This window comes from Aspergillus tanneri (genome assembly GCF_003426965.1).
Source record: "Aspergillus tanneri strain NIH1004 chromosome Unknown AapTan_5_pilon_pilon_pilon, whole genome shotgun sequence".
Taxonomy (NCBI): Eukaryota; Fungi; Ascomycota; class Eurotiomycetes; order Eurotiales; family Aspergillaceae; genus Aspergillus; species Aspergillus tanneri.
Window position 1 is genome coordinate 2,084,274 of NW_022984632.1, and position 13,652 is coordinate 2,097,925.

At 50.7% G+C, this 13,652-nt stretch overlaps 6 protein-coding genes across 6 annotated transcripts; 5 read left to right on the top strand and 1 right to left on the bottom strand.

Moving 5' to 3' along the window:
• Positions 1 to 1,155: 1,155 nt before the first annotated feature.
• ATNIH1004_010101 (uncharacterized protein) lies at positions 1,156 to 2,507 on the top strand (the record flags this gene model as incomplete). The annotated part of the gene is made up of 2 exons (XM_033574678.1): positions 1,156 to 1,968; positions 2,046 to 2,507. 2 exons carry the CDS (start codon positions 1,156 to 1,158, stop codon positions 2,505 to 2,507), a joined length of 1,275 nt encoding a protein of 424 aa, XP_033422696.1.
• A 1,352-nt stretch (positions 2,508 to 3,859) lies between these two features.
• Positions 3,860 to 6,542, bottom strand: bioDA (adenosylmethionine-8-amino-7-oxononanoate aminotransferase; the record flags this gene model as incomplete). Its single annotated transcript, XM_033574679.1, has 5 exons — positions 3,860 to 4,032; positions 4,125 to 4,732; positions 4,792 to 6,125; positions 6,199 to 6,298; positions 6,355 to 6,542. 5 exons carry the CDS (start codon positions 6,540 to 6,542, stop codon positions 3,860 to 3,862), a joined length of 2,403 nt encoding a protein of 800 aa, XP_033422697.1.
• A 560-nt stretch (positions 6,543 to 7,102) lies between these two features.
• On the top strand, positions 7,103 to 8,464 carry ATNIH1004_010103 (aminotransferase class I/II-fold pyridoxal phosphate-dependent enzyme; the record flags this gene model as incomplete). Its single annotated transcript, XM_033574680.1, has 3 exons — positions 7,103 to 7,877; positions 7,934 to 8,076; positions 8,141 to 8,464. 3 exons carry the CDS (start codon positions 7,103 to 7,105, stop codon positions 8,462 to 8,464), a joined length of 1,242 nt encoding a protein of 413 aa, XP_033422698.1.
• An 824-nt stretch (positions 8,465 to 9,288) lies between these two features.
• Positions 9,289 to 10,636, top strand: ATNIH1004_010104 (NAD(P)/FAD-dependent oxidoreductase; the record flags this gene model as incomplete). Its single annotated transcript, XM_033574681.1, has 2 exons — positions 9,289 to 10,087; positions 10,137 to 10,636. The coding sequence occupies 2 exons, from the start codon at positions 9,289 to 9,291 to the stop codon at positions 10,634 to 10,636; spliced, it is 1,299 nt and encodes a 432-aa protein (XP_033422699.1).
• Positions 10,637 to 10,930: 294 nt separating this feature from the next.
• On the top strand, positions 10,931 to 11,979 carry ATNIH1004_010105 (uncharacterized protein; the record flags this gene model as incomplete). The annotated part of the gene is made up of 4 exons (XM_033574682.1): positions 10,931 to 11,182; positions 11,249 to 11,338; positions 11,393 to 11,665; positions 11,722 to 11,979. 4 exons carry the CDS (start codon positions 10,931 to 10,933, stop codon positions 11,977 to 11,979), a joined length of 873 nt encoding a protein of 290 aa, XP_033422700.1.
• Positions 11,980 to 12,072: 93 nt separating this feature from the next.
• ATNIH1004_010106 (uncharacterized protein) lies at positions 12,073 to 13,433 on the top strand (the record flags this gene model as incomplete). Its single annotated transcript, XM_033574683.1, has 3 exons — positions 12,073 to 12,720; positions 12,769 to 13,218; positions 13,275 to 13,433. 3 exons carry the CDS (start codon positions 12,073 to 12,075, stop codon positions 13,431 to 13,433), a joined length of 1,257 nt encoding a protein of 418 aa, XP_033422701.1.
• Positions 13,434 to 13,652: the final 219 nt, after the last annotated feature.

Consider the following 13,652-nt stretch of genomic DNA (forward strand, 5'->3'; position numbering starts at 1 on the left):
TTATATAGTTCACTAAGGTCGCAAGGGTTGCGATCCCCGCATGATCGTAAGTCAAATCCATGTGCGCCGGATACTGTGCCGATGAACCCCTTGAGGATTGTCCGTGTATAGATCCATTGCCCATCCCGTTGTCTAGACCTCGCCTATCGGCAATGTTAGACCTGCCCGATCGGGATGGACGTGATGCTGAGTTCCGTGATTGGCGAGAAGAGCAGGTGATCTTGGTCATGTGATCGTGCCGAAACAGCCAATCAGCGCGAGTCAATCGGCAGCAACCCGGACCGCGAGAAGATCCGAAGGATTTCCCGGACTGGAAATCCTTCGCTAGTCCGCTCACAGTAAAGTCTCACTACCATCGAGCTCGGGAACCTACCAAGTAGAGTCATCAACGCCTCTCATCGTGCTTCTTTCTCCTCAATTGCATTTGGAGTGGAGTCCTGAATCATCTTCCCCGGCCGGGTCACCCCGCACAATTCGCCCTTCATATCATACCTTGTCTGTGCGGATGTATCTAGACTCCTCTAGACGCAGTGGCTTACTTCGATATTGCGTCACCCAAGATTGACTACGAGAGGTGGATGGGTAGGAAACACCTAGCCAGTGGAGTAAACCTGCCACATTAGGCTGGGTGAGAATGCATAAGTTCGGAAGCAAGGCACGCTCCAAGACGGGTAAGGATCCACAGAGCCCTTCTCCTATTTAATTATCATTAAGTGCACGGGTCTTACGGATGGCGCAGGTTGTCGGACGTGTAGAATCCGCAAGGTTAAATGCGACGAGGAGAAAATTTATGTGGTGGGTCAAGACGAGCCTCAATGTAGGCGTTGCACTTCTGCCCGGATTCTCTGCGAGTGGAAGGGCGGCCCCATCCCACGGAAGTCATCATCAGGATCCAACAGAGGTCAATTGATGGGGGAAAATCGTACGGTGCGGAAATGGATGCACTTTCAAGCTGGTCCATATGCTTCGATCCCTTTGCTTCCCGCGCGGGACTCTGGAGATACGCTTCAAGCCGCCAATTCTTTGTTTCTGACTAACACGGATCGGTCTTTTCTGGACTACCTCCAAGGTTCTGCCCTCGTCTTGCTTCTTGGGAAGCATTGGCCGTGGTCCACGATTTCGTATATATACCATCGCATCGCCGTCAGAGAACCCATGGTGATGAGTATGGTTCTGGCTACTGCCGCGAGCGAATTCCACAGATCTCGTCTCCTGAGTGAGCACGTATCCGTCGATGATTTGTCCGATGTGGAGGGTAGGTCACATTATGGCAAAGCTCTGTCGGGGCTCCGTGAAGTATTGAAACAGGAAGTGAAGTCGCCCGAGCAGATCGAGGCGATCTTCATCACACTGTGGCTCATGGGTGACTATGAGAATCGCTTCGGCAGTGGCTCTGCAGGAATAAACGTTCATATCAAAGGCATAACGTCGCTACTATTCAATCATATTATGCCACTCTTGAAACCCCGGCAACAAGGCCCGCCCCCAGCGATCTCTATGGGTGAGTCGTCAGCGAAGGACCATCCAACTGAAGGCCTGGAATCTCAGCCAGCTACCTCAGCAACCGAAAAGCCGGACGGAAAACTCCGATACACGTCGGTGCCTTTGTTTTTACTTTGGACCTTGTATTTATTCAACCCAGGCACCATATTCTACGGTCCAGGCTGCGCCAATGCCAATATTGGCCTTCTCCGGCTCTTTCTGTGTGCAGAACCAGGAGGTACTAACTTGAGCTTGCCAGAACTTTACAGAATTAGCAGGCAATCACCGTCCCATTTTTGGGGGGATGGGTATCCGGCGACAGCCCACTTGGATGACCTGGAGAATCTGCCCGGCCTGGGTCTGTATCATCGAAGCCATGTGACTCAGTTCCGTATCACCGAGCTTTATCGACAACACTCGTTCAGCGACGTAGGGGTACAATCTCCCTTTCAACAGATCGTAGATGAAATTTCTGCTATTGCGAAAGTTAGTGACCATGCTACGAGGTGGACGAAACGGCAATTTTGGAACAAGATCAGCTAACCTCTACGTTGTTTGACCAGGAATTTGATATTCTGCTATCCTTCGCAAAGGCCGCTCCTTCCTATGAAATTGCGGGCGAGGGACGTCGGGTGATGGAAACAGTGTATTGGTCGTCAATGAACTACTACAGTACGATCGTGTATTTCCATCTCTGCTTCATGGATGTACTGAAAGAGCAACCTCAATGCTTGCCGCCCCAAATCCTTTCCCTCGACGAGGCCGCATCCCTGGTTCTGGAGCTGGCCCTAAAGCTCCATCGCAGTCGACCTCGAGCGATGATTCGGACTTTTTGGCCCCTTTTCATTGCAGGCATCGCCACGCGAGATCAAATCTACAAGGATTGGGTGTCAACTCGGCTACGAGAACTCACCCGCTACGGCCAGAACTATGGCCGTGTAAGTGATCGGTTTGATGAGATCACCCAGGGACATGATTCGTTTGCGTACGCTCGGAAATATCTGAGCACGCTTCATCAGAACTGAACGGCATGCTGGATGGCAGACCGGAAATGCGAACCGACCAGTATTGTCGGGTTGTCTAGGGTATCGCGCATGACTTGCTGCGAATAGTTGATTTATGCACATAGCTTAGCTTAGAATAGTGTGCTTCCCTACGTAGACTGGATATAGAGTACTGGAGTATGGACTGAATGGAATCGAATATTCAAGACCGATTCTAGAACCCAGAAAGAAGGCTGTGCAAGTGGGAACTACAAAGTACGCCGTAAGCCGTAAGCGACGTATTTTCTTTTTCTTTTTCTTTTCTTTTCTTTTCTTTTATATAAAATAATAATAAAAATAAAAATAAGCATTACGTACAGTCTATATATTCTCGGTAAATCGACGATATACGAAGTAATAATACCTAATACCGCAAAGTCTCCAGATTAGGCAGGTAGACGGCATAACATGACCGCAATACGAGAATAAAAATAACCGAAATTCCCATTGAACAGAACTTTAAAACTGCTGAATGCTGAGTGCTGAGCGATGAGAGTCATCACCGTGGGGGGCCTGGTTGTTGACCCCAACGATAACCCAACGTAAGGGTGTTTGTTATAGCCACAGCAAAGATGACGTCGTCATGGTGTCGGGGGGACGGGAAACCAGGAACGAATGAAGGAAGGAATGATGAATCACCTAACCGGAACAAGTTGAGATATGTTCTCAACCAGATTGATTGATTTACTGACGACTTCTTTGTTGGAAGATCTAGCACTCCATAAATATGAAGTCATCTTAGGAGCTGATCCGCGCAGATAGGTACAGAGAACGACAGCACTGGCAATTTGTCGAGAAGTCGATGGATCCTTTACTTCTCATCCGACCATCTTAGATCCCCTCATTGGATCAAGGGCACGCCGTAAATGATGCAGATGGCGCTAGAGTGTCACTGCAGAAGGGGGGATGTGCAGACTCGGAGCAGAAGTACCAGAGAAGTAGGAAAGAAATAACGAAAATGAAAGTAAATGTTGAGTCACCTGGTCTGGTCGTGATCATTGGCTGTAGGGTATTTCTGAATGGGGTCTATCGACGAACCGGGATTTACCTTTTATTTTCACAATTTCTGAGATAACAAAGGTGTGACTACTGAGTACGACGGGATTATGGATGGATGGTCTCTGGTTCCTGAATGACATTCTTGGCCCACTAGCCTCTACACTCACCGGTAAACTTGGATCTAACCGCCGCTGAACCGAGAGCTAACCGCGGATATGATTGCCAACCGGAGGGTCTACGGAAGGTTTCATCAGTCCCCCCCACATGGAAGAAATCGCGCTTTCGCGCTTTGCTCCTGTCACCGGTACCTTATTTTGGCTCCAGAGCACTAGTCATCAGGTTAAAGCCTCGCGCAGAATAGCCTCGACTTCTCGTAGTGTCTCAGATTTAGATGTCACGCTCGACATGAGGTACAGCACATTCCCGAGGACCCTAGAATGCACGGAGAAGGATGGTCCCCCGGCAGACAATCTCTGCTGTAGGCCTTGAGCTGCAGTCGATGTGTAGCCTGTCCGGTGGAGACGTCACATGTTAGCCGGCTGGCATCGGCCACGGGAAATCGCTGGAGTAAATTAACAAATGCAGCAGAAATTAACTTACCTCCGCCCTGAGTGTCCGTCAGTGAAATACTGAGAACGGTGCCAATGGAAAATACACCGTCCACGCTAGATGCGAGCGATAGATCCTGGACCAGACGGTGAGACCACACACTCCAAACCCCAGGTGAGACCACGCGGCTAGAAGTATCGTGACCAATGGACTCGGGTGGATTCCAATCCTGGCGGTACTGGGTCCAGGACCCACCTTCTTCCATCTTCATCATTGATTGCAGGGAGTCGACAGCCACCTGGCAGCCGACTGCATGTGCCGTGTAGCTATGCCCATGCAGGAGGGCGTCGCTCTTTTCAGGACTCGAAAAGGCCTGAAAGATCTCTTTGCTAGCCAGGGTGGCGCAGAGGGGCACGAGCCCTCCGGTGAGAAGCTTCGCATTCACTGCGATGTCGGCGTCGATCTGCAGGAAGGAGGCGGAGGATTTGCGACCTAGACGGTAGAGACCCGTGAAGACCTCGTCGAGGATGATCGGCAGGCCAGACCATGATGTCTCTGCATCTTGATCACGGCTCTTAGTTGATTGCGCTGCACTGCGGCCAAAAAGGCCAGGATTGTTGCGAACAACATCCGCGAGACATCGCTGGAATAGGGGGTCACTGTAGTGATCCCTACGTTAGCACTCGGTCTTCCGGAGTCGCAGTCTACCGATACTAACCAGAACAGCATCCCACCAGCACCTAAGATGACTGGCTCCATAATGAGGGAGCCGAATTTCATTCCTTTCTGCTGGACCAGGGTCTCAATGGTACGCCGAATGTATTCTGCGTAGCGTTTGCCCGCATCAGATTGTAAACGTCCCTCAACATCGAAGACGGAATTCAAAGACGGAAGCTCAAGATCAGGGCCCAGGGAATCTTTCATCTCCGCTGGAATCTCGACTTTCCAAACCCCCTGGGACATTTTCACCTGAGGGAAATCAAACCAGTAGCCACGGCCGCGGTACCATTCGACCTTCTGGTTGAAGGTAGATGGCTCTGCACAGTCCATGACCCCAATTGTGTCGCCGTGATAGCTTCCCTTGAGTCCTAGGATACTGATCTGCTCTTTGCTGGCATCCCATCCATATCGGTCGCACGCCGCTCGAAGTCCCATTTTCACAGCGACTTCCATCCCCGTGCTCCCATTATCAGTATAGAAAACCTTTTTCAGGCGAGGGTTTCCCACAGACCGAAGCAGCAGCTCTGCGAGAGATAGGGCCGGTTCATGGATATTCCCCGGAAACATAACATGCCCATAACGCCCTGCTGCGTATGCCGCCGACAAGGCAAGTTCTGGGTTTCCGTGCCCCAAGCCCTGCGTCCACCATGATGCGGAGCCATCAAACGTGGCCTGTAGCTTACCTGCTAGGTCTGAACCGTCCGACTTGGCATATGTTTGGAAGAAGTCATCATAGGCCGAATCAATGGGGGTGATATCCTTGGGTACCATGCCATGGTGTTGCGTGAATGGATACCATATGGTATCGTGAGCGCGGCTGGCCATAGCCTCCAAGTGGTCGATCCTCTCTGTATTCCTGGTAGTCAACTGATCCAATAAACTCTCAATATCAGTCTCGTGTGCGATATTACCGTAATATTGGGTCATCGCATCCTCATCGTAAGCCAGGGAGTCGGCATCCTGTGTTGCCGGCCTTACGGGAGGTGGGGTCAGTGGAACGAGAGGAATACTCTTTTTCGAGAAATAACTATGGAGATATTCATGGTTTCTGTAGTAATCATCGCGAAACAGTAGCACGGAATGGATGTCATAGCCACGTAACAGGAGTGACTCATATGCGGATATCGATGAGGATATACCCCCGAGACGCGAGTCCGCTATAAGGATGATGGGCAGGCGAAGTGGTCGATAGAGATCCACTTGCGAATTGCCATTGGGACCGGGACTGTGCACTCCCCCTGCAGTCTCTACGAGGGCAAAGTCGATACCACTGCCAGCCCAGCTGCAGAGGGTTTTGTGAACGGAGGCGACGATCTCATCATCTCGAGGAATCTGATTGGTGTCAACATGTCTCACCACAGGGCCGGAGGATCGCGTAGTCCATCAGTGAGGATCTAATCCGTACAGTAAAACCTTTCTGCTGAGCGGCGATATGTGGGCTGACAGGTTCGCCGAATTGGTATAGACACTTGGTCGACACACCGGGAGCGTACCGCAGAACATGCCTAAAATCCACGTTAATCCGGATCAGGACCCCTCAGCAGCTACGAGAGACGCCCACCTGTCATCTGCATCATTCAATGGCCCGGTGGATACGGGTTTGAGAAAGGCTGCTTTTCCCGGTGATTTCTGACGTTGGATAGCATTACAAAGGATCGTCGAAGCAATGGTCTTGCCGACGTCGGTGTTGGCGCCGTAGACCTGATGGGCGCGCAGAGAGCGCCAAAGGGCTGCACCCACGGGGGCCATCAGTTGGGAATAGACTCGATCGTCGATCAATCGATCAAGAATTAATGAACAATGAATCAATCCAGTGTCTTGAATCCCCGCGGAGAACAGGCCTACTTAAGCGGCCGAGGCGGAGCTGCGGCTACCGACGCTGCTGCCCCAGGCACCCAGGCAGCAACGGTGGGCCCCCAACGGCGGGCCTTTTATTTTGATTATTTTCACAGTTTACGATTAGTACTTTATTTTGTGCCGCTCGCCGTGGGTCTCGTTGATTTCAACACCCTCTTCACTCACAACACTAACACTGCCTAGGCACACTAGGTACGCCCTAGAATTAGAAATGACCGATGTGGAATAGGCCACCACTGATCATACCCCTCTGCTCGGTATTGATCCACTCCAGACATGCTCGACGTGAAATCCCGGGCTGCACATCCCGGTGTGATGGATGATAATGGCGCTGCCCCTCTCCACCCCAGACGCCATGCCTGTTTGTCTTCAGTCGCTCCTTTTTATATGGGTAGTCTGGACGTTCCCGGTCATAGTTTAAGCTCCTCCAGATCCCAATTTAGCCAGCATACATGGACCGTTCCTCTCCAAAAAAGTGTCTGCGTGACTCATTGCGCCAAGCTTTGCACCGTAGGGAACTCAGATCAGTGCGTCGAAGACTTACGGTTCTGCCTCAATCGTCGGTAGACTTTTCGTCGAATGATTTTCTGTCATTGTCAACGTCGCCACTTTTCCGTGCCCGTCTTCTGAACCATCTTCAGCAGGCGTCACCATTGTACCCATTTGCGAGTGGTGGGTCCCGGCTCCTGGATGGGAATTCTACCTACGCAGAAGAGCTGGAGAACTATATCGCCGACTTTCATGGCGCACCCAAGGGGCTTTTGTTCAATTCCGGATTCGACGCCAACGTCGGGGTGTTGTCGTCCATCCCGCAGCCGGGGGATCTGATGGTGTACGATGAACTCATCCACGCCAGTGCCCGAGAAGGCATGCGTTTGTCCCGGGCTGGAAAACGGTTCTCATTTGCCCATAGCTCGCCTGACAGCATGGAGGATGTGCTGCGTTCTCAGATTGAACACGACCCACTGATCCAGGATGGGTCTCGGAATGTGTTCATTGCCATAGAGTCTATATATAGCATGGACGGGGATATTGCCCCGATACAGGAGTTCGTCCAGATTGTGGATCGGCTATTACCCCGTGGGAACGGGTATTTTATCGTGGATGAAGCGCACGCCACGGGTGCGTTTGGTCCCCGCGGGGCCGGTGTTGTGCAGGACTTGGGTTTGGAAGACCGCATGTTTATACGGGTTCATACATTTGGCAAGGCTCTGGCTAGCCATGGAGGTACGTGAGAGGGCACTGTCTGCCGATGTGTGGGTGATAACTAACAGTGTGACCAGCCATTGTACTGTGCTGCCCGGACACTCGGGACTACTTGATCAACTATGCACGGAGCCTGATCTACACCACCGCCCTGGGATTTCCATTTCTGGCTTCCATTCGCACTGCGTATGAGTTGCTGTCGGAGGGGGAAACTCAGCATGTATGTACCTCTGGCTTCTATGGGCAGGAAGATGGGAGTTCTTGCTGATGACCACCAGCTCCAGCGCAAACTGCAACAATTGATCCGATATCTCCGAACTCGACTGGGAGAGATCGACTTCTGCGATCCGGCAATATTCCAAGTGGATCATTTTCCGAGTTCGCCTATATTCTCTCTCCGCAGTCCTGTTCCCCGCGAACTGGCGGCTGTCTGCCAGCGAAGCGGGTTTGTTGTACGTGCTATTATGGCTCCGACTGTTCCTGCAGGCAAGGAGCGAGTACGGGTGTGTCTGCATGCCGGGAACACCATGGAGGAAATCGACGGTCTGATTCAGACAATTGGGTACTGGCTGAATCAGACTACGGAGAAGAGAACTGCTCGGCTATGATCCTTGACTGGCTATACTATATGTATGGGTAAAAGCTACCGAGTGTATATGGAAGTATTGCAGGCGCTGTTCTTTTTGTTTCCTTGCTTGCTAAATAAGGGGTAGCAGACAGGCGAGGAAAATAAATAAGCATCATCATACCTACCCGTTTTCCTCATCCACTTCCATAATTAATAGTATCCTTGTCAGCCATGTCCCTTGCGCTATACACGGTGGGGGAGGCTATATCTAAGAGCAACATCCTCTTTCTCCGCCGATTCTTCCTGTCGATACCCTTCCAAAAAAAAAAATAAAAATAAAAAATAAACCAGCATCTCTGATCTCACGATTCATCTAGATATAGTATAGTTATTTTACTCAACGATCCTAAATCCAAACTGGACTCTAGCCCTGAGAATAAACAGCCCAAAACTGCTCCTCCACACTAGTCCTACCATACCTAGAGATTGGGGGCCATGGTGGTGAGTTTCTTTTTTTTTTTTTTTATAAGAATACAAGGTCAAGGTCGTAGGATATATGTAAATTCTATAGCTTCTAGTGTAGCCAGGGCAGTTAAAGTCGTTTCTGTGCCATTATGATTTATAATGAGGTGAGATAAGTTAAAGTGAGGAAGTTGGGAAGTTAATCTGGCTGTTGGGCTCTATAATTTCTGGTATGCAGCTTGCTTGGTCATCCATAGGATAATTAAGAAGTCCTGTTATATGTGCTTATAGCTAATTATTAGTTTGTATTATGTACACCAGTGATGTATCGCAACCCCACCCGATGATTAATTTGGATCCCTACCAGATTTGAACCACCAACTACTCCGTACAGCAATCCAAATGGACGAAGATATTCTCATTGTCGGAGCAGGGATTTTCGGAGTCAGCACAGCATATCACCTAGCTCTGACTGTCTCCAATCCCTCTCGCATTACTCTTTTAGACCGTGCTGTCGCTCCCTCGACGTTAGCAGCATCCACAGACATAAACAAGGTAATCCGAGCAGATTACTCCAACCCCCTCTACATGGAATTGGGGTTCGAAGCCATCGATGCTTGGAAATCCCTTCCGTTCTTCCAGAACGCAGGCGTTTATCATCGGAGCGGATGGATCGCCATGGGCGAGAAAGACAGAGATACACCAGCGCGCATACGGCAAAACTTCCACGACAGAGATCGCGACGCCAGTATTGTAGATATGACAGAGGAAGAAGTCCGAAGGAAATGGGGAGGAGTGCTTCGACGCACGAACTGCACGCCCTTTGGGTCGTATTATTTCAACGCCTCTGCTGGCTGGGTGGACGCGGGACGGGCTTTGCAGATTCTAGCGCAGGAAGCCATCAAACTCGGGGTGAAGTATCAAACAGCGGAGGTGCGTCGGATACTACTGGGGAATGGACGGGTCCAAGGCGTCGAAACGGAGACAGGAGGCGTTTATAAAACTGACAAGGTGCTTCTCGCCACGGGAGCGTGGACCAGCCAGTTGATGTCACCGGTGGAGGATGAGTTGGGACTGTCCGATGTCGAACGAGTGGAAAGCCAGGTTTCCGCGACGGGCGTTTCGGTTGCTCATTTTCAGCTTTCGGAGGCAGAGAAAGTGACATACGCACAGCTTCCGGTGTTAGTATATGGGGGGCAGGGTTGGTTAGTGAGGAAAACTGGTTTGAATGTGTGACTGACGATGCACAGGAGAGGTGATACCCCCGACTGCATCGGGAGTTCTCAAATTCACGTTCACAACCTCCTTCAAGAACACTATGGAGACTCCATCAGGCCATAGCATCTCGGTCCCATCAGTCCAAGACCAGATGGATGTGCCGGAAAAGCTCCAGGAGGACTCAATAATGGGGATTCGTGCTCGTCTTCCACAGATTCTGGAGAACAACCGACGGCCAGATTACTATCGTTTGTGCTGGGACGCCATCTCCTCCGATCAGCATCCTCGGATCACCCAGCATCCTGACCATAGACTAGCTAATCTATATCTTGCTGTGGGAGGGTCGTTTCACTGCTACAAGTTTCTTCCCACCATTGGGAAGTACGTGACGAATGTCCTTCGTGGGGTGGGAAATGGTCAAAAAGACGAAGCCTGGCGATGGAGGAAGAGTCGATGCCATGAGAGAGGCGTTCATGAGACTCTTGTCCCTAAGAAAGAGCTGCGGGATTTTGCATCAGGCAGTGTTCAGTGACTGCAGATTGGGTAGTGGAGACCAAGACTGACAGGAGGAAGTAGAAGGGACTTACTGTTCTGTTCTGAACAAAGCAATAATTCACTGCATTCTGTCAAGAGTGGAGTCAGGCGTAGGTGGACTCATTCACGTAGACTCGCGTGCCCAAACTGCTTTGATCTTGTCTTTCTCCTCGTCCTTTCCACTATCTTCTATCCCTGCCAGCATTCATGAAAAGACATGATTCATGGATTCAGATATGCCCGAACCCTAGAGTATCTCTCTTTACATTCCTACCCTTCCGACAAGGTAGTGATGTCGCGAACTAACATTTTCTGCAATGTGTGCGGTGGACCCCTGGAACACTATGGACTTCGAGGAACCACGTCAGTCCCTCTGGGCGAAGAGACCACCTTAGACCTGTACGACGATGAATGCACCTGCACACCCGCGCATCTGGGGCCTTTCATGACGCCTGGGAGGTTCATATACGGAGAACCACGTCATTACAAATGTGCCATTTGGCAAGGATACGATGGGATAATCTTGCCCGAAAGACGCATCTTCGTGAGTACTCGCGCATGGCAGCTACTCCGTAGAATTATATGGAGTTAAGGCTCTCAGTGGCTACAGGATGTGCGGATGCTGTGCATTGAGTCAGAGTCTTTACAGAAGGAAGATGACGAGCGTGTTAGCGCTTCGGCGTATTTCGTCACGAACGTGGTATGTGCATGGCAATAGGCTGGAAGATGGAAGCAGGATACTGATCAGGCACAGGGCATTTTTGATCGAGAAGACGGCATTTTGAACCGCGATATTCGAGAACATGCTGGGTTTCCCATGCATGATGCTTGCTGGCGCATTCTGCAACTTGTGCAGGAGACAGTCATATCGAGCCATCGGGGCATCGATCTACGGGAGTTGTTTGTGACGTGGAAGAGGCATTTCGATGTCCTTTGCTTCGGCACACTGCGATGGAGTGATCGTGCATATGCGGTGGCAGAGAAACACCACAGCACGGATAATTGGGAACCAGTCAAAGGGGAAGAGGTGAGTCGACCGGATACTAGTAGGGATGGTACCGATCTGATATTGTATATCCGTAGTGGCTTGCTGCGGATCCATTTGAGAAGATGGACTTCTCATCACTCATCACCGAATGCCTGGGCACTGAAGAAGCAGGAATCGACGGTCTATTCTCACCCATACCGGGCTATAGCGATCCATTTGACTGCCTCCCTACGGAGCTACGCTATATGATCCTGGAATACCTTCCGACGGCGTCGGTCTTCAAATTGTCCATCGTCAGCCCGGCATTTAAAATCGTGGCGTTCCGTCTCCTTCCTGCGTTTTGGGAATCATGATTGGACAGGGATATGCCTTGGTTGCAGATCACCTCGCTGCACAGCGACCTATCCCAGTAGGGACGACCAATTCGATACAAGCAGCTGCTGAAAATGCTGCAAGAGGTATCAACCAACCAACTGGACTTCGAGACACTTGGTGAAGACTACGCCGCGGAGGGGAGATGGATAGCGCTGCAGAATCTCCGTCGCATCTGGAGATGCTGCGAGCATATTCTTTGCGTGGTGGAAAAAGCGTTCATGAAAACCAGACGACAAAGTGGACGAGCCTCGCCAGAGCTCAAAGAGCGGGCGGTGACTCGAGTGGCCAGTCTCTGCGAGCCATGTCTCGGGAGCAGTTACCTGTCGGAAGTGTACTTCATTCCGGACGTGGGAGACGTGCCGTCTCTACGAAGCGTAACGGTGTATTTTTCGCTGGACAATGACGAGATCATTGGGATCGAATGGCGACTGCAGGGTGAGAAATCCGGACGGCTTCTGGGACGCCGCACCTCGTCGCTGGAAAGAAAGGGGCTTCCTCGTGATCTCGCTATCAGTGGGTTCGTCCTGAGTCTGGGTTCGACACGCAATGCATTCAGTAACGAGCAGAGTATCTACGGATTGGGGATCCTGACTGAGGGTAGCCCGGAAGTTCGTATCAAGCTGGGATCATGGACGGATAACGACCTAGTGCAGGCGTTCCGGGCCGACTGGCTGGAGACAGAGGGCCACCGGGTGGTGGGAATTGCAGGGCATTATGATGTTCGTTTCCGGACATATCATATACATCTGTATATCTAATTGACATAGGAATTCAACCTCAGCAGCTTCGGCATCATCACAGCAGACCTGACAACTTCACAAATAAAAATCACCATGCCACCGCTATTCCCACGGGGATTCATCCACTACCGCTGGATCCAAAAGTACCCGCCGCCGGGGTACGTCCTTCGACCGATCTCATACGTAGAATCAAGCGAGAGCTGGCCGGGCCATCACCCACCGATCCTAGAAGCGCCGGTGATAGTCATCGAGCTGAGCGGACGGGATCTGCGCGCAGTGAGGGTATATTTCCAACCGAAAGAGCAGCAATGCGTGGGGATGGAGTTTGAATTTACGGACGACAGCACGCAGCTGGTCAGTGCGGATGGAGTCACGGAGAAGAAAAACCTAAAGATGACGACGATTCGCCTACGGGGGGAGCGTATCATGGGGTTTACGTGTTGGTATGGGAGGAGACGGGTGATTCATGGATTGGAGGTTAGTCTCTCTCTCTACATATATCTATGGATGGAAGGATGTTAAGGGTAGGATAGTTTGTAACGAGTCGCAGCCGCACGGTGGGAGCCGGGAGACGCAAATGTGTCGAGGGACAATTTTCATATCATGATCACGACGCGAGAGAGGTTGGGGGGTTGTATGCTGGGATTCGATCTTACGGGATTGAGAGTTTGGGATTGATAGTGAGATGCTGATATTATCAAGATATCTGTGTAGATCCAAGCTAGAGGCACAATTGTCTCTGTACTTTTAGATAATCTATTCTAGCTAATGTATAGAATCTATATGAATAATAGCAGCCAGATTGCTGTCTGGCTAATTTCAGCTTTGGATTATATGAAAGATATGAATATAAGGTTAACCTACTGATGCTTAATTAACTGTATTCTCAGTTAAGCTTGTCTATGTATAAG